A 21,719-nucleotide genomic window follows, 5' to 3' on the forward strand; every position below is an offset into this window, starting at 1 on the left:
GCAGATGCCCAAATTCAGATCAGTTCTGCAACGTTAGAAACACCAAACAGAGATCCCCAAAGGCCAGTCAGTTCATCAGAACGAGTCAACAGAATCAACAACAGATCTAATTTGTGGAGAAATCTCAGCTGCATTGTGCATGGCCATCTTTACAATATTGTTTGTGACGTCCAGCATACTGAGGCCGAGGCGTGACCGTGACTTGTGACTGCCGGTCACACATTGGTCTTGGAGTCGCGCAGCCCCACTGCATGTTGGCTTGCATCCCGCGTTCTCACTCCGTTCGTTTGGTTTTGCATCTCAATCCCGTCCATTTGTGATAGAATTGACTGTCGTTCCCAACGCATCGTACGATACTTTGAGAACGTTTGCAGCAACAGAGAGTCGGGATCCCTCCCTACTGCTTCATCACTGGATGGAGAGTGACCCACATTTGGCCTCGTCATATACACTGCGTTCTATTACTTCTCTTGGTGTTCGGGGTGGATACAGGAGGGATATCGAGGGCGCTCCATCTCATTCCGAGAACTTTGTATTGCTGGGCCCGCTTTCGAGAAAGATTTCTTCGCGTCGACGGACATATGGGAGCACTGCGTCACCAGTTGGTGATGGTGATGGCTCGTTCGGAATAGATGGGAGGGGGAGCTGGCTGTCAGGGAGGCCATTATTACGGGCCGGAATCGGTGTGTCTGGGATATTTTTAATATGCGTGGTATTTCTTTGGGGCACGCTTTGGCTCGCTCTGCCTAGATTAGAAGGGTGCATATGATTCACCACCTGCACACTTACCCTCATTGAACTGATTATTACATACAGGGATGACAGGGAAAAACTTGGTATTCCAACATCGTTTGAGCAATTGCAAGTCCTCAATGGATTGCTAAAAAAATATAAGACCATTTACCCACTTAGGACATTATTATGTTTCATTGTTGTATATCTTTTGTGAGTCTCTTTTATTTGCCAGCGTGAGACTCAGTCTCATTCTTTTCGCAACAGTCTCCAAGCATTTTCATTACCAGGCTCCATGTATCTTTCTATTCTGGCGGGTGCTGTGTGGGGCATGCATCGCGCGCTTCCATTATGCTGCGCTGTAAGTAACTACTTCATCACTGCTCTTTCAGCGTGTTAATAAGGTTCAAACTAGTGTATTGCTACAGGTGCTACGCTGTGCTACTCGATATCTGCTGCATTTGGGCCAGCTCTTCTTGCTACGCCTAAATGGAAGAATAAGATTGATCGATGGGCCTTGAAAGTTGAGACTCAAAGAGCCAATTTAACATCATTCTTAATCATATTGAGGTATTTTATCCAACGGCGCTCCCAGCGTCAATGTCACGCTTATTGTGTTGCGTAGGATCGCACCCTTCCCGCCTCACTGGGTTGTGAATGTCATTTGCCCTCATTTGGGCATCGGTATGATGCAGTTCTGGGTCTCAACATTCTTTGGGATGATCGGCGTCACTGTGATTCATACCACTATTGGGGGTATGTTACTTTTATGGCCGATGCTGTGCCGGCTGAACTTCTGATGGTCTAATATATAGGAAGTCTTGACCAGATGACATCTGCCAAAGATTTCAGGCTGGTGTCTTGGAGGAACGTTTTGGGTTTGTCTGCCATTGTTGTAGCTGTCTTGATCCCAGTCGGGCTGAGGTATTATTGGCGCGACGAGCTCGACTCCGTCGTCCAGGCGGAGCGTGAGGCCGAGGGGCAGGAGATTGTTTTGGAGGGTATTATTGTCGAATCTGGCCCCACCTCCCCCCATAAGGGAAGGAAGAAGAGCAGGGGTCCATTGGTTCTTCTGGATGATTCCGATTCAGATTCAGGTATGGGAGACGGGCAGGATCTTGTTCTCCCGTACGAAGAAGATGAGATGCCGTACCGCAGATAATAGTCTATACACGTCATTTTACTAGCGTTGTTATTATACTCCTTCGCTGTAGCGTACACAGTCCAAGCTATGTATCATAATCACAAGAAACCTGCTTTCTTTTATTTTTGAAACTGGCGAGTGCCGCGGTCGTCGCCGACAGCGACGGCGCCAGCCGACGCTCATTGCCGAGAAGGTTCAGGCGGTCATGGCGTTGCTGGGTTGCCCAAGACACTTTGGGCGCCGTCCGACGAGTCGAGAAATAGTAATTCGGTCGTCATCTGATACCCTGGGGCTGTTTGTCCCGTTTATGTCGCGTGCAATTTATTAAGGCGGAGTTTTAAAGTCAACCACAACTCAGTTCCCCCAACCTCTCTGTGCTCAGCAGCAACCGTAACACTGACTGCAACCTAGCAGCAAGCACTATGGAAGAACCCCCCATCCCGCCGCCGGGGTCTATGCCACCTCGTATGACGACACCTCCTATGCTCAATGTTGTTGTTGAGGAAGCGGTAAAACCCGCTGCCCGCAAACGCAAGAAGCCGGAGGATGGGACTGAAGTCCAGCCTCGCCGACTCAGGCGTCTGCATGAAGCATGTGCGCGTTGCCGCAGAAAGAAGATTAAGGTGCCTTTCGCTATATGTTTGGTGACAACGCGTCACTGCGGAGATTTTGTGAGCGCTTACTGATACATCCACACTTTTACTCCCTTTGTGTTTCAGTGTGATTCCAAGCATCCTAGCTGCTCTGCGTGCGAGGCTGCTGGAGTCGAGTGCAACCAAGAAGATAGACACAGGCAGACCCTCAAACCTCGTGGCTACACTGACCTTATTGAGACGCAGATCGACAAATGCGCTGCTCTTCTCAACAAGTTTATTCCGGGTTTCAAGCTCGAGTACCTTGACTATCATTTAAGCAACTACGGTGTAACTCCCCCACCACCTCCAGACCCTAACGCACCATGGACGCCGCACGTCTTCCAACCGCCTCCGCCTCCAATGTTTGGCCCGGGCAATCACTTCCCACAAGGCCCACCATTTCCACCGCCTCAATTCCAGGGAGAGCAGTTTGGTCAGCCCGAATCTATGGTGGTCGGTCAGCCTGGTCCTTCGATGGGCGTCCCGTTGCATGGCCCGCCTCGGGAGAACAATAATGCGTATGATCCCAGTATGCATGGGGTGAGCATGGCTACGTCGCCGCCTCCTATGCTTGTGCATATAGATAACACTTGGAAGGGTCAGGATCCTATGGGGAATGATATGACGACTGCCGATGGATACACCAAAGCCTTTGGCGTGACCAAAGTAGTGACTAACGGACTCCAGGCGGGTGAGTCCCTTCGGGGCTAGTTTCTATTTTCTTTTCATGATGGTCTTATGATATTGGATTCTAGTAGCTGTACCAATGCCCGACGATGTGATTGAGGGTATTACTCCCAATCCTCCTGAAGTCCCATCAGCAGTCTGGGACAGTGAACTCTGGAACAAGGAGCCCCTTCAACGACCTGCTCACGTTAAGAAAGACTTTTATTTCCCTCGTGACCGCGTCTATGCCCGTCACTGCGTTGAGGCCTACTTCCAAGACCTCAATCCTCATCGCCCAGTCTTTGTTCGTCACTCGTTCATGGAAGTGTTCGAAGCAATGTACGACTATGTGGAGAACAAGTCTTCTCAACCATCAGCGCGCGTGAAGGCATTAATGGAGGATGCTGGATTCTTGTTTAGTACCTATCTTGTCTTAGCTCTAGGTGCTCTGCATGAGGAAACCAAGAGGCAACACGCTGCTCAACCCGAAGAACGACCTGGCTTTCCTCGAGCATCACACTTCAGCATGGTTGCTCTTATGGTAAAGCCTCATTTACTCACTGGAATTACGGCTTTGCAGGCTCTTATTTTGCTTCATTGGTATCTGTATATCGAGGTGAGTGTGGATGCTAGAACGAAGGCTAATCCAGTCTCATCGGGTCTTCGCTTAGAAGGAGGGTGGCTCGCTTTGGAGGATTGTTGGGAACATGATGCGTGTAGCGATTGAATTGGGACTTCATCACGATCCAGATGGTGGCCTCGATAAACTTTTCACGCCTGAGGAAGCCGAGGAAAGGAAGCGTTTATGGTATATCTGCCTCATTCATGACCGAGGGACGTCCGTTATTTTTGGTCGACCTCTGTGCATTCAGAAGGCGGATTTCAACACCCCGTTCCCAAATCGTTATATTATGGGTCCCAACGGGGAGCAGCTGGAGGTCTTTTCTGAACACTTCGAGCTATCCACCGAGCTCCTCCACATTCAGGGAGACATCGTCAACTCACTTTATCGCCCTGGCCAAATAACGGCAGACCAGATGATTCTTCGTTCGATCGAGGTGGAGCGCTCTCTTGAGCGATGGAGGAAGAAGATGCCGCCTCCTTACCAGCAATTCTTTACCCATGCCAGTGGTACTTCGCTGGAGAATCCTCCCAGGGTGCCAGTCACCAGCCAGGTGAACGTGGATCGAGGACTATCGCTTCTCAAATATACTATTTTACGTATGTTCCTGCTGCGAGCGATCGTATGCAGTCGAAATATTGAATCTCATGTGAGATACAAAGCCCTTCATGATGGTGAGTAAGTACTTTATTTAAGGATTACGGTTGCTAAGTCATACATGCCTACAGCCGCCATAACCTCTCATAATGTTATCATTTTGCATGCGGACCTCACCCGCTACCCAGAGGTCGCATTCTTCGTCTCTCCAATCCCAATCCATGTCGCTGCTCTTCTGATTACGTTTTCGACTATCATCAAGGTCGATACGCTTGCCCTTGGTCTGGCCGCTGATGACGTCGGAATGGCTATCCGGATTGTTCCTCACTTCCGCTGGAGGTGGACCAACAAGCACCGCGAGAATCAGCTCGTTACCTCCCTCGCGCATAGGACTTATGGCACTTTGCTCTCTGCCGCTGGTCCAATTTCGCCTCCGCTCTGGTATCCAGAGCACATTTGGATCTCGTCCGAAGTGTTGTCGTCTAATGCCCCTCCCAAACTGGATGAAGTCATGCAGGCGGGACCAGGAAATACACCGCTTGAGACTGGACTGGGGGAGCCGAATCATGCGAGAAGGGAGGCGCCAGACTCCTTGCAGAAACAATTGCAGGCTCATGCGCAGGCCACCGAAAATCCTATCGTTGAAGAGGTGTATAACCACCTCGGAGGAGGGATTGACATCGACAAAGGTGGAGATCAGCATCACCAAAGCGTCACTATGCCCTCGGTATGTATCAGATATCTCCGCTCTGCACATTACTAACATTTATCTCCCCGTTACAGCAACGCATCCCGGAGCTGCTGACGAACGTGACATATTATGAAAATATACCGAACGCGTTTACCCCTAATTTTGATACACGTGAAGTCCGTCATAGGAGACAGACTCAGGGACATCAGGAGAAACCGGATCATCCGTACATCTAATAAACCAATTCCCGTGGTCCCAATCGATTCCAAGTTGGTATTGTTTCATGCTGAGCGGTCATGTATCGTTAGCCTGTGTTTCCGCCCTTTCGCCTCTTCTTGATCTCATGAACTATTATGACTTCGTTTTGTTGCCTTTTGTCTGACTTGTAAACGATTTGTTGGTTAGTTATTTTTTGAATGATGAGTCATATTAGGCTTTAGACTAGAGTAATCCTCGGAAATGGACATTGCCATGCCTCACGAACTTGATGTTGAGCGCCCCAGATGGGACATTGCATGGTAGACTTGAATAGGAACGTCTCTACAGCGGTCTAGGTGATTGTGGACTACGAATCAACATGTGCATGTGTTGCAGAACTCATCCGGCGTGCCTACAATTCGTTGACCCAATGGCCAAACTTCTGTGCGAGTCCTTCGGGAATTAGTCGCAGCTACAAGCCCATACTACAAGCCCATACGTATCCTGTGAGGCAAGATGTAGTTGAGGGGGATATTAGTTCTCCCTTGCAGGCGCTGAAGCTTGACAGAGACAATTTCGGCTGATCAGAATTTGACCCAGACCGAATTGTGCGGATGAAACATGCATAGTCTCAGACTTGACACCACACAATACGGGGCATGAGGAATATAACGTTACGATGGCATATTCTATACTGACCTCTAGCAGCTTCGGGGTGTTGAAGACTGCTCATCTTCGTGCTCCTTGATGTCGCCTCTAGCTCCAGGCGCTTCGTGAAAGAATGCTTTGTGTGTTATGATTTTGACCGACCTGATGTTTCGGTTTTGGCTATTCGATGTTAAGTTGGGCCGATTGGAAAGCCATCAGTCTACTTTCTTATCGCTGTAGTCCCTGTAGGGTATAAAGCCAGGCCTGTCCATGCGATCTTCCCCTTCACTTCAGTCAGCTTCCCTCACTTCTAAGATGGAAACCACTACTGCATCTTCCACATTCTTCTCCGCCCTTGCTCTTCCAAGGATTCCGACGCCTTCACCTGCCGCTACTCCTGTTGCTGAGCCCCAGAATGCCATCACTGGATGCGAGTCCAATGGTGGATCAAACGGGGCCACTGCTAGCAACATCGTTACATCCCACCTTGAAAATTGGTCCGTTCTCGATTTCGGTCCCAAGAGCGGTTTATTCTATGCTCGCGTCCAGTCGAACACACAAGAGTTCTTAAGCTGAAGATCTATCTTGATAGTTCGCCAGCTAGGACTGTTATGATGTCCGTTGGAGAGAACACTGTTGAACTTAGAGGCTATGTCCCTTCCAACGTTGTTGGTACTGTCAAGGTTTCCATTCAAGCATTCCGCGATGACGAAATCTTTGACTCCGCTCCTCTTGGAATCTTCAACGTGAAGGATCTCAAAGGTGGTAAGTACCTTTTGAAACGTCTCCGGTCCGTCTTTGCTGACTCCTTTATGGTACAGATGCGACATCATCGCTTTCTTCGACCCTTGGGAAACGCGCAAAAGAGTGCGAGGATGATGGTCGGATCGCCAAACGTCCTTCAGTCCTTTCGGGTAACCAGTGGGATCTAGATAGCACGCCTGTGACCCCTGCGGCAGAACAGCAGTGTGAACAGGCAGATATCCGGAGCCCAGTCAACTTTGAAATGGATGGCGATCTCGCCTCGATGGCTACCAACTGGTACGTTACATTATATATCATTTTTGGAAACTCACATTTACAAGTCGTGTCCTCAAGGTCCCACGAGGAATATCATGCACATCGCCGACTCGTCCGTTTCTGGCGTCAGCAAAACGGAGCGAGCCTCCGTATCAGCTTTGCTCCTATCAAGCAGGAGGAGTATACCAGTGGCACTATTGCCATCAGCTGCATCCATTGCCCGGAGAACGATGAATGCTATTTCACTTCTGTCGATATTATCTACCTTCTTGAGGCTTTCATTGGCACTCAGTTCAGTATCGAGGAGAAGAATCGCATTCGCCGAAATGTCGAGGGCTTCAAGCCGACAACAATCTCCAAGACAAGCAGCGAGCAGAGCGATTTCTTCAATCTCATCATGTCCTTCCCTCAGCCTCGTCCTCGTAATATCGAGAAGGACGTGAAGGTCTTTCCATGGCGCTCTCTCACGAGAGCTGTCGAGAAGATAATTGGCAAATACATTTACTCCTCAGCAACTGGTAGAATCATAGAGGAGAAGGGAAGCTCTTATTATGCCAGGAGCCCCCGCCGTTCGCAGACCTCGTACTTTAGCAGTCCCCTTAACCTCCGTTCTTCTGTCTTCGGGGGCTCGGCATCTTCGTGTTCTTCTTCCTCGATCTCCTCTCCAGACACACCCCTCATCACACCCCCTTTGTTCCCTTCTGACTACTGCCAGCAGAATCCTGATGTCATCGAGGATCTTGCCTCTGTGCAGAAATCTTTCTTTGACAGCATCACTGATCCAAGAACATCGTTCCATTTGTCTCTACTGATGCTTCTTGTCCCTCGGGCTCGTTCGATCCTCTGGCGACGCTAGATCGGAACTTCGACTTGTCATATTTCACGCAGCTGCCTATGACTGACTTCGGCGCTCTTCTGCTTACCTCGGATGATGCTCAAACTACTTTGTCCTCATTCAATTCCGCATGCGCACCGAGTTCATCCGCTCATTCCCTCAGTGAAGAGGAGTTCTCTGCTTTGTTGAACTCTCTTACAACCCCCATCGACTTCAATGAACCGCTCAACCCTATTCTGCTAGAGTCAACAGGGTCTCAGGTTTCTTCCGATGCCAATTCGAAGGATGACCTTATTGCATCGGACCATACCTTGTCTGCAGCCTTGTCATTTGGTGACCTCTGCGCGGGGCAAAATGCGTTGCAATTATCTTTGAGTGGCGATGATCTCTCGGGCTGGGATTTCTCAAATTTTTTGTGCTGAAGCATTGTTATGATTTTCAGTAGAGGTTCTTCGTTCGTCCTTCCAACCTTGTTACTGAGCACTCTTCGTTTTATTTCGGACTTGGCAATCTGCATGTTTATAAAAACAATTCATTGACTAACATCAGAATAATAATCTATCCTGTTATCGATGCGTGATGGCTCAACCAACTGTGGGCTTTGAAGAAATCACATACTGCGGGGAAGGGGCGTCGTCGTTGGATTGAAGCTGCCGGGCCTTAAATCTGAGGGGGACCTGCGTGAGCGCGGGCAGCTCTAATGCCTTGGGGCTCGAATCGCATTGAATATAGTGGGAATACTCTACTTGGTAACCGTCTACGAAAGGAACGAAATAAAAACACTACAAAAAAGGTCGCGAAGTTGATGCAAAGTAAATGACAATGGAATGCGACGAGGCAGAGAGGGCTGGATGAATTAGAGGGATGCCTGCGCAAACGCGATAGCAACAGACTAGTAATGGTCATGTCAGTCATCTCCGTGATGAGCGACGGATACAAACACTCACATCTGAGTGGCTCAATGAGATGTGGATTTTGGTGATCCCCTTTGACTCGGCGGCGGCTTTCGCGTCCCCGTGTAAGATAACTTGGGGCACTCCAGAGGGCTCGGGGAGTATCTCGATGTCTTTCAAGGATGCACCCGCACCCTTTCCGGCGACTCCCAGAGATTTGAAAACAGCCTCCTTTCCAGCCCAGCGCGAGGCGAAAGAGGCAGATGGATTAGGTTGCGATCTGCAATATGCAGTTTCAGCATCGGTGTAGTTCTTCTCGACGAAGGTGGGATTCCAGGAGGGAACGGACGAGATAAGTTCTAGAATCGGTGTAAGTAGAAACACCGACGAAGGGACAGCATCTTACCCTGATCAACCCCCACGCCGGCAATATTGGCACTCTTCAGGGCCTGAGCAGCAAGCTGAGCATTGGCCGTGTCAACAGGTACAGAAGAAGGAAGTTCTGAGAATGAGTAGCTGCCAGTCTTATCGGGAGAGGCACGAGCGGCAGAGTTCAGGAGGACTGGGACTTCGAGTTCAGTCGAATACGGCGGGTGCTCCTTGATCTTAACAAGGTTGTTGTGGATCATCATTTCACTCATAGCCTTGTACGATGAAAGGGCGCGTTCCCTATTTAATTTGCAGTATTTAGCGTAGCGTGTGGTGTCGATGGCGCCGAAAAGGTAGCGAGGATGAACTACAACAGCGGCTCCACCAACTTGACCGAAACCGAAGGACGTCTGTTGATAACTAGAATGAGTATTCACAACTGAGTATTCACACAGATTCCTACCATGATGCCAGCCTTGATGCCATCTGTGTGGATCGTCTTCGAAGGGAATAGCAGGAACTCGTGCTTCTTCAGGTTGATATCAACGTTACTTTAATTGAAGTTTGAGTCCCGCGTCAGAAGGTGAGTGAAGGGGCACTCACTCGGCATTGCGGTTGCCCGGAACGACGCCCGAGAGGATAGTCTGGCAAATGCCATTAAACATCCATGCAGCGGCTCCGCCCTTCGGGTGACCAGTAAGACTCTTTTGAGCAATGACAGGAATAGCGTTGCCAGGCGTGCGCCCGATGTTGGTGAAGACGTCATTGTACACTGACGTCTCGTTCTTCTCCTAATTAGATTGGAAACACAGTCAGCTAGGTTGGGCCGAACTAATGAAGAAATGCATACGTTGGCCATCGTGCTAGTGCCATGGATAGAGACAACTCCCAAGTCATCAGGTGTGAGACCCCATACAGCAAGAGCGCGACGCAGAGGTGCAACGCGAGGATCGCTCCCTTCCAGCATACCATATGTAGCAAGGGCATCCTTTTCTTGACGAGCAGCTTCGGCCTCGATAGCAGCGACACGCTCCCGAAGGTACTCTTCACGAGATGACTCGGGTTGGAGCTCAACCTCTCCTTTGAGGAGTTCGTGCTCGTTCTCAATCCATTGTTTGATTTGCTTTCGGCGGAATGCAAGTTGGCGAGAACGGTAGGCTAGATCGAGGATAGGAATGTCGGACTTGGACCGAACCTGCCGCCCAATGGTGAGCACACCTTTGCCAGGTGCGGGGACGGAGCGTCCAGCTTTATCGGTCGAAGTTGAGGTGAAAGCAACGACCCCGCGGATGGTAGCACCAATCTCAAGTGCGGTTCTGGCACTCATGAGCACGTGAACACCACATCCTTGTGCTTCCATGAAACCCGCACGAGTGCTGCTCGTCGGACGAGACATTTCATTTGGTTCGCGTCCCATAGCAAATTCAGTCTTCGAGTCTGATGTCGCTCCCATGTTAGCAAACTCGAATGAGCCCTCCTCACTGAAATCATCGAAGCCCCCAGCAATCATAACCTTGGCCTTTCCAGAAATAATGGTGTCACTCGCAATCTCCAGAGATTGAAGAGCAGTAGCGCTGGAATACTAATGTCAAAGGGGAAGTGCCAGGAGAGCTCAGAATGGTCTCACCAAGCACCAACAGGAATCTTGACTGGTCCACTGGACGAGAGAAGGAGAAGATTGACCCAGCCAGCGACAGTGTTGATGAAACTAAGAAAGTCATCTCAGACATTGTAGGGATCAAGAACGACTGGACTCACGTTTCTTGTAGGATATCTTTCTGAACATCCTTTTCTTCACGACGATCCCTGAACATGGCCGACAAACTTTCCATACCACCCATACCACTCCCCAAAGAAGTACCGACTTCGGAGGGGTGGATGTGCTTGTAAAGTTCGTAAGGATCCGTAACACCAGACATGATCAAAGCTTCTGCGGTACAAGTGAGAGCCCACAATGCCGTGCGGTCCGTTTGCGCGATAATGTCGTCAGGAATTCCGTAGCGTCCAGCGTGCCAGCCCGTTGGAATCTGGCCCGCCACAAGGCGGCTGAAGGCCACTGCCTTCGGAACAAGGATGCGAGCGCCCTTTTTGAAACGCACGAACCATTCACCCGTAGGCTGCGCCCATGCGTCACATTTATCGCCGTGTTGACGCTTGAAATTCTGAGCTTGCTCTTCCGAGACCTCCAGTGGTTCAAGATCGTGCGTCAGTTCGACCTCCTGGTTGAAGCCTTTCTTGTTAGGATCGTAACCCTTGAACAGTTCGGGCTCTACGGCACATCGTCAGAATGTAAGGGGGCTCAAAAGGTGGTGCATCTCATACCGACGAGGCGTATGCCAGAGTGGGCAAGGATTTCTTTCTCGTACTTTGACTTGACGTCTTTGTCATCTACCGGCTCTCCGGTCTTGGCATCCACCCAGCCAACATACAGGCTACCGCTCTTGAGCTTGCCATCGAAGTGTTTGATGTGTCCAGTGAGCCACGCCATTTCGATACAGCCTTCGATTGTAAACTCTCCTCGGGCTTCGATCTCCCAGCGAGTACGGGAAGAACCCCAAGGGCCGACTTCAGCAAAGCCGGTGACGACAATAACCTTATCAAGGTCAAGAATGCCCTGAAGTTTGGAGAGGTCGGTCAAAGATTCCGGAGTTTCGAGTTTCGGGAACTCGAATTTGAAGTTGGCGCGAGGGGTGACTGGGACGCTCTGAAGTGCGTCATCGGCATTCGATCCATTGATAGCTTTGTAGTCGGCAGAGTTATCACGAGTGATGGCGCGCCGCAGGCTAGCTTCAGCATTGAGATCATTGCGAATTTTGGTGGTAATTTCGGCGAGGTCCGAAAGACGATCCATTCCTCCATTGAGATCAGCCCAGATGGGCTCAACTTGGGTGACGCTGAAGAGGAGGGGATGCATGAGACCTAGGATGTTGAACGCCATTTCCTTGGCAGAGAAGGTACGAACGCCGAAGCTCTCGAGCTGAGCTGCGACAGTGTTCGAAGCTGACATGAGACCTGTCCCGCGCGTCCACCTAAGCAAGAGTGGGAAGTAAGGAGGACACTCCAAACATGAGAATGATCAAATTACTTACCCGATCACAGCCCCGACAAGACCGAGATATTCACCCCAGCTCTCTGAACTCCAGCGAGAGAATAATGTCTCGAGGGAAATCTTTGACTCAGAGTAGAGACCATCATTGCCGAAGAGACCATGGTTGGGAGAGAGAGGAAGAACGACTTGCGTCGGACGGGTGACGAAGTTTCGGTTGGCCTTTTTGACTTTAACGGCACCCATAAGGCGCAGGAGATTGACAAGCATGAGACGATGTGCCAGCTCAGATTTATCATCCAGCCCATCGATCTCACGTCCGTTCTCCGGAATGGCAGCGAAAGGAAGGATGTAATCAAGATCAAGGTTTAATGTGGAATAGACGTAATCAACCAACGCCTCCACATCCTGCTTAGACCCTTGATTGAAGGGAACAACGGTAAGGGCGGAACCGCGGCTGCCGAATGCTTGATAGATCCCTTGGTAGTACTCAACAGTCTGACGACTGTACCGTGAGGTGGTGATGACGACGTGAGCACCACCAGAGAGAAGCCCCTTCAAGACCTCGACGCCAATGGAACCTTTCCCGACACCAGTTAGCAGAGCGTTCTTGTCCTTAAACGTCGTTCCCGAAGTAGCGATTTCATTCAAGACATCGAGATATACGCTGGTCAGGTTGCTGGAATACTCCCAGTTGGGGCCAGATTTCCGTTTGAGATGGAGGAGAGGGGTGTTGTCATCAGAGAGGCTAGTGGGGGGGTAGTGATCTGGGGACGAAGGAATTGCGAAGAGGAACGGCGAGTGCGAGGGACTGCCCGAGGACGAGTGTCACTCGGCCCCTTCTTCAATGACCTGACAACGCCATCGTACAGCGCTTTGATTCTATTCTTCTGTTCCTGGCTAATCTCGGGTTGTGACTTCACGAGATTCCAAAGCTTAAGAACATCCTCCTGCACCTTCTGGATGTTAACGGCAGAAGAAGGGCCACCGCCGGTAGCCATCTCGTCAACATAAGCCTCAAGTTTACGCACACCTTCTCGAACTACCTCCTTGTAAACGATATCTCCCCTCTCGGTAACCTCGGTGTGAGGAGCGGTGGGGAACGTGACTAAAGGAGAAGCAGTCAAGATCAACTGGTCAATGGACAATGTTAGTTCCACTTACCATCTTTGTACAGTGGAGCTTTGCCTAACGCCTCGCGGCAATTGTCAATCAACTGCTGACCGAACTCCTTACCAAGACGATAAGTCTCGCCACGAGAAGGATCACATCTGTCAACGTAGTACTGCATGTAACGCAGTAAAGTATCATCCGCACGATTGATGATGGTGATGCACCGGGCAGTGATGTCGCGATCGACCGTGGAGATGCGACCGTGAAGGATATCGTACCATAAGATGAGGGCTTCTTGACGAGCCCAATTCCATGAAGAGTCGAAGTGCCGGGCTTTAAGGGGCTCGAAAGCAGGCATGATGCCTCTGATATAGGTGTCACCGTGCTCCTTGTCGATGGCATCAAGCTTCGCCTGGAGGGCATCTGCATCTACTTTGGTGTTGTCAGCTCGGCGAGCATCTTCCCGAGAGTCCACGTCCAAATATCGCATGTACAATTCAATTTGACGACGCGCGAACTCATGTTGCTCAGCCTGGAATTTGATGAACTCCTCACTATTGATCACGGCTCCTCCACTGCCTCCTGCTGTGCCACCAGCGCTACCAGAAGACAACGAGATGCCCGCAGTTTGAGCATACGTAGCGACAACGCCATCCAACCATGACTTTGCATCCGCCTCGGAACCAAGACGCGAAGCAGGCTCAACCGTGAGACCGAGGAGAAGCACACCATCGGAGCGTGATGGTCCAAGCCCCCAGGTCTTATTGAGGTATGCTTTCACTGCAGTCAAATTAAAGCCACCAGGCATCTTGGCACCGATCATACGCGAGATGAGACTGTTGGTGTGCTTGCCGAGTTGCCCAGAATAATTGCCGCCAAGCGACGATCCGAGCTCATCGAGGGGAAGCTCCTCAGCCTTTTCGGGAGCGGAAGAAAATTCGAGGTTGAGGTCACCGAGTATCTCGTTCTGAAGAGTTGACTTGCCACCGACGAGATCCTTGATGGACTTAGAGAGAGGAACCTCGTCAAATTTCTTCTTGAGCTTCTGGGCAATGATGACACGAAGAGTATCAACTGCTTTGAGGGGCTCATCGGCAACAGCTGCAGCCCCGCCAGCTGGAGGAGCAGCAATAGGAGCAGGGGCAGCGACTGACGCAGGGGTCGCGGCAACTGGAGCAGATACAGGGGCGGGCGCTGCCGCATCTGGAGCGGGTTCGGGAGAGGCCTCGTCCTCGAATTGATAGTAAATCTCTTTGGGATTTTTCGCATGGCAGTAAATGACACGAGTACGGCCGACTGAGTCATCAGAAGCCTCGTATTTCGCCTTAAGGGTACGGGCAGCCATGCCGGTAAGTGTGGGACCAGGGCCAAGTTCAATCAAACGCTCGAAGGTGAAATGGCCAAAGAGAAGGTCCTGCGTTTCGATCCAGCGAACCGGAGAAGCAAACTGGTAAGCGAGGAGCTCGACGAGAACCGTGTATGCAAGTTTTTGGCGTTGTTCGACACTGGCCCAGTGTTCACGCTCCCAGTTCTTCAGAACTTTGTCGAGGCGGGGAGAAGAGGTTTGATCGTAAATGAGTTGGGCATACTCTTTTGTGACCTGGAATGGCTTGGCGATGAGGTTGGGGATGTATTTCCCAACGAGGAGATCTGGATTAAGGTGGGCGGGATTGATTTTCTTCGAGAGATCTACGACAGAGTTAGAGGTGGGCAAAACAAAGGACGGAAAGCACAACATACATGCGCGGAAGGGCATGACGCCAGCCCATAAATAACGAGAGTGGAAAGGCACGTCGATACCGGGAAGTGGAATCGTGGCGAATCCACGTTCCAGTGTGATATGGCCTTCCGCCACCTGCTTCTTCTTGGCCAAATCGACGCAATTGTCGACGATATCCTGAAGCATTTCTTTTACCTTCTCGACACCAAGAGTCTTGGCAAGCTGTGAAGGGAGTCAAAATTTGGATAATGAACGACGACGCATCACATACCTTCTCGATGTCCACATTCTCTTTCTTGAGATAATTAAGAACATTGGTAAGTGCTTGAAGGGCCAGCAGGTCGCCAGCGCAGACATATTGCGAGCCCTTTGTGTATGGGTTAGTAATTATTACTGACTTCAAATCTTGACAAACTAACCTCAACATTGTAATTCACAATCTGCAAGAGAACTCCGCTGCGACGACCAACAACATCGACAACCTCTTGTAGAGCAGGCTCATTGAACGTCTTGGAAATGCGGCTCGGGTTAACGGCACACATGGCATAATTCGACCTATTCTGAGCATCACGCTCGACGGCACGCTGCATCGTAATGCCACGGTAAAAGACAACGTCAACAAGGGACGAAATAGGGAGGACATCAGCGATCGATGCGAGAGCAGAGTACTCTCCAAGAGAGTGCCCAGCGAAGGCGCAGTTGGCTTGGACGAGACCCTTCGATTTCATATCGTCAAAGGCGGCTTTCTCAGTAACGACGAGGGCAATTTGAGCAAACTGGGTGGCGAAAAGAAGACCGGTGGGGTGATTGAAGGTGTATTTCGGGGTACGAAGGTTGATGTCCGGAAAGAGAGGGAGTGTCTTGACGTTGCCGTCCTTGTCCATCACATCGTACGACATATCCATGTAACGTTGACGAATAGCCTGACCTTTAATACCACCAAAGTGAATCGTCTTCTCCTTCGGATTCCCCTTGACGAGTTCGATGATAGAGAACCCATAAACTGCAAGCAAGTGCTCATCGGCACTATCCCAAACAGCACGAGCAGCAGGGGACGATTTGTAAAGATCCATACCCATCCCAGGCTCCTGCGAACCCTGGCCGGTGAAGACATACGCGGTAGGGGGCTGAGCAACCTCGGCAGAACCCTCAATAACTTTCTCGCCGTGCTGGTTGGTGGTTTCGACCTTGACGACCATGTTGCCAGCCTTCATGCCAATGTGGGATAACTTGACGGAAACTTCGTCACCTGGGAGAACCATACCCACGAAACCGACGTCGTACGAAATGACGCGCTCGGGGTGGCCCTCAGCGACAACGGATTCGACGTACTTTCGGGTAGCGGCACTAGACCACATACCATGCGTGATGGTTCCAGGAAGAGAAGCATAAGCAGAAAAGTAAGGGTTGACATGAATAGGATTGAAATCGCCTGAAACTTTGGAATAAGGCTCATTCGAGGCGGGCGCAACGTAAATGGAGGGGACTTTAGAACTGGTGAGAGTGTACGAGTTCTCGAAAAGCACAGGCTGCCCTTGAACCTCGCCGTGCCTCTGGAGATAGGAGACAACGGGATTGCCAAGTGATACGCCGGCAGAGTAATCAACCGAGGCAACGGGAATGAGCGTTTTAAGTTGATCGCGGACGTAAACACGTCCAACGACAGAGACAGCCGAGAATCTGGCCTTGTCCTTGTAAGAAATCTCAGTTTGCACGCGGAAGATGAGATTAGTTCCCGGAAGGAGCGGTTTCGCGCCATCTTCCCAGTCAAACCATTCCTTTGACATGAGAATCCCAACGGCAGGAGCGTCTTTGACGCTAACGACATAGTCAGGCTCATCGACAATCTCGAACGTATTCTCATAGTCGTAGAAACGTCCACGGTACAAGAAGGCGGAGTTCACCTCTATCACTGGCACACCTTCGCGAATAACCTGACCGACGACTTTGACCGTCTTACCACTGTCGCTGTTAGCAACCGATGCAATCCGAGCTTCGGCATGGCAGACATCGCCGGCTCCGAAAGAGCGAGCCGAGTTAAGGACCCGGAAGCCGTTAGACAAGTGAACGAGCTTCAATAGGTCGCCGTCCACAGCATCAGGGAAGATAGCTTGCATGATAGCCTACAACACGAATGTCAGTCGTACGTACCAAAAGTAAAATCATAAAGGCTGACCTTCCACCCGGTAACAATGGCAAAGTCCAAAGGAGCTTCAACCTCCGCAGATCGAGCAGCCTTGAACGATTCACCTTGATTTCCGATGACCGAGCAGAATCGCTCAACAGTCGCCGCATCAATCGTAACCTCAGGGCCGACAAACTTATCACGAATGTTAATATCCGGCAAAATTTCATCGTCGCCAAACCATAACTTCCAGTAGAACTCTTTGATGCGCTTGTTGCGACCTTCCACAACCTCATGGATAGGTGAATACCCTTGATCGGGGCGGTAGATGAAAGCGAAGTGGAGAGGGACAGAGGTATCCATACGATCCTCATAAATGGTGACGGCAATGTATCGGGAAGTGGGATCATACTTCACACTGACCGCTTCAAATTCCGGCTTGTGCGTGCCAAACGAACGGGCTGCACCACGAACAGAGAAGGCGACCGGAATACCGGAAGAGTAGTTCACAGTGATTGTTTGATGGGGGCGGGGAGAGAAAAGGCGTTTAAGAGGATTGGCGAGGTAGCCCGAACCCTGAACGACGTTGGTGGATCGAAGGAAGGCACGAAGCCAGGTCACCTCAGGTCCAGCAAGATTCTCGAGCCACTCCTCTGTTGGAGGCACAACCGACCCAATCTTATACGTAATCACATCCTTTGTTGATGTGACTTCAATTTCGTACGCATCCGCAAGGGTAGGGTTCACTTTCGCAGGTGAGGCACCAATATAATCGACAGTAGGGATCTTGCTCTCGTCACCACCGTAATAACGATCGAGGAGCTTCTTGATGAGGGCATCTTGAACACCACCAAGCATATCCTTGATAGGGACATTAGCGACCTTGGCATGCTTGACGGCAACGGGACCCTGGAGAATGCAGACACGTTGAGGATCTTGATCGAAGACGGCATCTATGTCTTCCGCTGCCCAAAGAGAGTCCTGAGAGCGGCAGAGTTAGGAACATACCCCGGTACGGGCAAAAGAAAAGCCAGAGTACGCACCTTCTTGAACCAGACTTCGAATCCAGCGTCGAGAACAGGAATGAAAGGTACTGGCTTCTGACCAGGCCGTTGGGCAATCGACAAGAAAAAGGCTTTATCCTCAGCAGCAAGTAACTGCTCTTGAGATTCCGGATATATCCCAAAGAACGTCTTCAAGAAAGCCTCGGGCTCATCGAGCGACGAATAACTTTGCAGAATCGATCTTTTCGGCTTGCCATTGACACCCGCGAATCGCTCCTCGACACGACGTAACCAGTCTCCCAGGAGATTTCGAAGCGTAAGGTCAATCCACCTCTTCTGATGCTCAACGTACATCAGACGAACGAGCCGAAGGACTGTCTCCTCATACGTCAGATCCCCAAGATCCTTCACGACCTCCCCATCTTTCTTTTGCGCAAACCAAGGTTTGTTGAAGTCGCGATTAAGCTTCTCGATGACAGAATCCTCATTCTGCTTTAGCCACGCCGCACGCTTCTCCTTTGGCAACTTGAACACAGAATTATCAAACTCTTTCCAAAGCCTAACGGCACGAGTCGCAATCTTGTGAATCGGTTCCCCGAGCTCGGACTGCACAGTAAGGATGCCACCGGTCTCCTTCTGGTACGTCCCTTCCCATTGGGCATCAGTGACGCCCGAAGCTTTAACAATAAGCTCCTTAACAGAATCGGATGTGTGCGCCTCTTTGGCTATCATAACCCACGAAGCGAAGAGAATACCATCGAAAGGCATTGGCTGGACGCCATACCCTTCCACGGACCAATCACCGGTGATATACGGCCATGTACCCTCAGCGTCTCCGAAACCGGAACCAGCGATAAGCGAAATGTTGTGTTGCTGACGAATGGCACCATATGTCGCAAGGATAGGCTGATGGAAGTCCTCATAGGAGTGGTGCCCACCTGCACGACCGCCGGTCCACTGCAGAATGATAGGGAAATCAGGATTGGAAGCAGCGATGGCTACAACCTGTCTGATGCCCTCAACGGAACCAGGTTTGAAAGCAACATGCTTGATACCAGCGGCGCGAAGTGCATCAATGATCTCAGCGGCTTTCTCAGTGCTAGGAATACCCGCAGCAACGCAGAAACCTTCAATGGGCAAACCTTCGCGCTTCAGCTCCTGCCATAGAGGGAATTGGAATCCAAACTGGCGGGGGTTGATGTATAAAGAATTCAAAGTGATACCAACGCCAGGGGGGATGTTAGATTGGATTTCGGCAACCTTAGCGCGAACAGCAGCAGCATTGTAATGACCTCCTCCAGCAAGTTCGACGTGGTAGCCTGCGCTGAGGATGGCAGAAACGAAGCCTGCCTTGACAGTGGAAGGGGTCATACCGGCGACCATAATCGGAGGCTTTCCGAGAAGGCGAGAAAATGGAGAATCGATGAAGATTTGACCAGTGCTGGGAGGGGCACCATGCTCAGAAGCGATCAATGAAGACAATCAATGAGCATACCTGGTCTTAACAAGCTTGGGTGTCCACTTCTTGCTCCACCAATCCTCGTACTTGACACCGCTCGCATCATAAACCTCGGCACCGTTCCTGCCCTTCTCGCCAAGGACGAGTACACGGACGCCTCGCCCTTCGAGGTTCCTCCCAGTAAGCGGACCAATGCCGCTGAGGCCACCAGGACCAAAGTCCAAAGCATGGGTAGCATCTGAAGGGAAATTCGTGGCCTTCTGCCAGAAGATGGGGAGTGTGAAGATTTGATCAAGTAACGAGCGAGTGAGCGACGTCTTGAGCTCACGAAGGTCAGAACCTATCAGAGTTTCAGCGATAAGTACAGGGATTGAAGAAAGAGATGAAAGGAAATCCTACCATCCTCAGTGTGATAAACGGGGACGGCTAATTCATCAGCGGTCCAGAGCTCCCCCTCAAGGTCCCGCACAACCTTATCTGTCGCACTGGCAAGGTAGCGGCTGTGATACGGCACACCAACGACCAAGAACCGCATAGAAAACACAACCTTGCGCTGACTAAACGGAACCTTGCTTTGATCCGTACCCGAAGGAGCACGGATTTTCCTCAACGCTACTACTAGACCGAAGAGAGCCCTAGCGGGACCGGTGACGACAAAGGCCTTCGTCCCATTGTTTAAGCTGATGGAAAGCTGAGAGTTCTCAGGCAGATGTTTATTTGTCGCATCGATATGCTTCTCGAGTTGTTTACGATCAAGACCCGAAACAGCCAACATAGGAGCCGGGGTCCCTTCGCCACCCTCAACTGTGTCACCGACAATCTTTGGATCGACACTGAGGACGGGAAATGCCTCCTGACCACGAAGACCACTATAGAAAAGCCACTTGACGGCTTTGGACGCGTTTCCCGTGAACGAGGCGAGCGTAGTTGAGGCGGAAATTGCGACTGCGGAAACGACACCCTGAGAATGGCCGGTAGCGCCTGCGATAAGAGCCCGAAGATCGCCTGGTTCAAGCCCCGAAACACGAGCAGTGACAAGATATTGCACGAGTTGGGTAAGGCCGATGAGGGGGAAGGAAATTGGAACGGATGCAAGATAGTCTAAGGGAGGTAGAGGCGCTTTGCCTTCAAGCCACGAAAGGACGTCTAATCCGTGAGCGTAGTAATTAATCCCTTCATCCGTGGCCTTTTCTGCTGCTGGGACAAGGACTAATTCGGAGATGGCAGAAATAAGATCTTGCACATAAGGCTTGTAGATGTCATAAAGGTTCTGTAATTCGTCAAAATAAACTTCATTCGTGCCTTGACCGCCGAAAAGACCATAAATGTTGGCCCTTCCTTGCTTAGCGGCCTCGAAGAGGGCAGATGGGGGGGCACGCGGGACATCATTGGAGTGGGCTTCTAAGAGCGCTAACGCAGCAAAATAATTTGTAAGCAGTGCCTTACGATTGTCGGGATCAAAAGAAGCAGCAAGGGTATGGATGTCGGACGATGCGAGATGGGACGACGTGAAATATTCTAGCGCCGAGCGCAAAACAGCGAGATGTGATGCTGAGGAACTGTTGATGCTCCGAGAGAGGAAGCCAAGAAATTTGGCAGTAAAGATTAATTCGTTGCTGGAGCTTTGAGTATCGTCGTCGGCAGGGAGGTCCTCTTGACCCTGGACGGAATGAATGAAAGCGTCGCGCAAGACTTCTGCTGCGATCCATGTGTTTGCAGCAGTAGTGACAGGGAGAGCCACCTAGACGAATGTAAACAAGCACGACAACATACAGTAAGTGTTGTGATGATAAAAATGAACGCGTTAAATTGGGCGCCAAATACGCACCCTTGTGGAACCCCTTTGCAAGATGAGTGGTCGTAGAAGAATAGTGTCATCGCCTTTCTGGTCACCACCATTGGTAAAAGTGACGCTCATGGTGGTCGCTTCCCAACCTCTAAGAGCAGACAAAGGATGGCGGATGAGAGTGAAGAGAAGGGAAAGAAAGTCAAATCCAACTGGGATTTTGAACCTTTGAGCTCTCTATTCAATCACGGCTTATTGAATTGAAACTCTCTGGGGAGTTGACACGAACCCCAATGAATTTGTTTCCGGCGACGAGCCGATTGCTGAGAAGCAGTTATTATCAGCCAAAATAAATCGTAAAAACTCTGTTGTGTGCGTTGTCCAATGCTCAATCACCCCGCGGTTTTGTCGCTCCT

At 50.6% G+C, this 21,719-nt stretch overlaps 4 protein-coding genes across 4 annotated transcripts; 3 read left to right on the forward strand and 1 right to left on the reverse strand.

Moving 5' to 3' along the window:
• Positions 1 to 204: 204 nt before the first annotated feature.
• On the forward strand, positions 205 to 2,001 carry EI90DRAFT_2990121 (uncharacterized protein). The gene is made up of 6 exons (XM_039056080.1): positions 205 to 759; positions 817 to 945; positions 1,000 to 1,093; positions 1,148 to 1,302; positions 1,358 to 1,488; positions 1,548 to 2,001. Exons 1-6 carry the CDS (start codon positions 416 to 418, stop codon positions 1,892 to 1,894), a joined length of 1,200 nt encoding a protein of 399 aa, XP_038921159.1. The 5' UTR covers positions 205 to 415; the 3' UTR covers positions 1,895 to 2,001.
• A 297-nt stretch (positions 2,002 to 2,298) lies between these two features.
• Positions 2,299 to 5,535, forward strand: EI90DRAFT_3286073 (fungal-specific transcription factor domain-containing protein; the record flags this gene model as incomplete). The annotated part of the gene is made up of 6 exons (XM_039067000.1): positions 2,299 to 2,547; positions 2,596 to 3,202; positions 3,267 to 3,793; positions 3,849 to 4,473; positions 4,528 to 5,123; positions 5,180 to 5,535. 6 exons carry the CDS (start codon positions 2,299 to 2,301, stop codon positions 5,321 to 5,323), a joined length of 2,748 nt encoding a protein of 915 aa, XP_038921160.1. The 3' UTR covers positions 5,324 to 5,535.
• An 840-nt stretch (positions 5,536 to 6,375) lies between these two features.
• On the forward strand, positions 6,376 to 8,129 carry EI90DRAFT_2254144 (uncharacterized protein). Its single transcript, XM_039052769.1, has 3 exons — positions 6,376 to 6,698; positions 6,755 to 6,974; positions 7,032 to 8,129. The coding sequence occupies exons 1-3, from the start codon at positions 6,545 to 6,547 to the stop codon at positions 7,807 to 7,809; spliced, it is 1,152 nt and encodes a 383-aa protein (XP_038921161.1). The 5' UTR covers positions 6,376 to 6,544; the 3' UTR covers positions 7,810 to 8,129.
• Positions 8,130 to 8,263: 134 nt separating this feature from the next.
• On the reverse strand, positions 8,264 to 21,554 carry EI90DRAFT_3151075 (fatty acid synthase). Its single transcript, XM_039065700.1, has 20 exons — positions 21,346 to 21,554; positions 19,917 to 21,258; positions 19,554 to 19,857; positions 18,098 to 19,499; positions 17,106 to 18,035; positions 15,349 to 17,052; positions 15,201 to 15,296; positions 14,950 to 15,151; positions 13,261 to 14,898; positions 12,967 to 13,204; positions 12,140 to 12,907; positions 11,373 to 12,079; positions 10,809 to 11,319; positions 10,678 to 10,758; positions 9,901 to 10,624; positions 9,654 to 9,841; positions 9,514 to 9,601; positions 9,088 to 9,460; positions 8,736 to 9,040; positions 8,264 to 8,680 (listed from the first exon to the last, which is right to left on the reverse strand). Exons 1-20 carry the CDS (start codon positions 21,433 to 21,435, stop codon positions 8,645 to 8,647), a joined length of 11,727 nt encoding a protein of 3,908 aa, XP_038921162.1. The 5' UTR covers positions 21,436 to 21,554; the 3' UTR covers positions 8,264 to 8,644.
• Between the last annotated feature and the right edge of the window lie 165 nt (positions 21,555 to 21,719).

The sequence above is a fragment of the Cantharellus anzutake genome (assembly GCF_015039405.1).
Source record: "Cantharellus anzutake strain C23 chromosome Unknown EI90scaffold_6, whole genome shotgun sequence".
Lineage (NCBI taxonomy): Eukaryota > Fungi > Basidiomycota > Agaricomycetes > Cantharellales > Hydnaceae > Cantharellus > Cantharellus anzutake.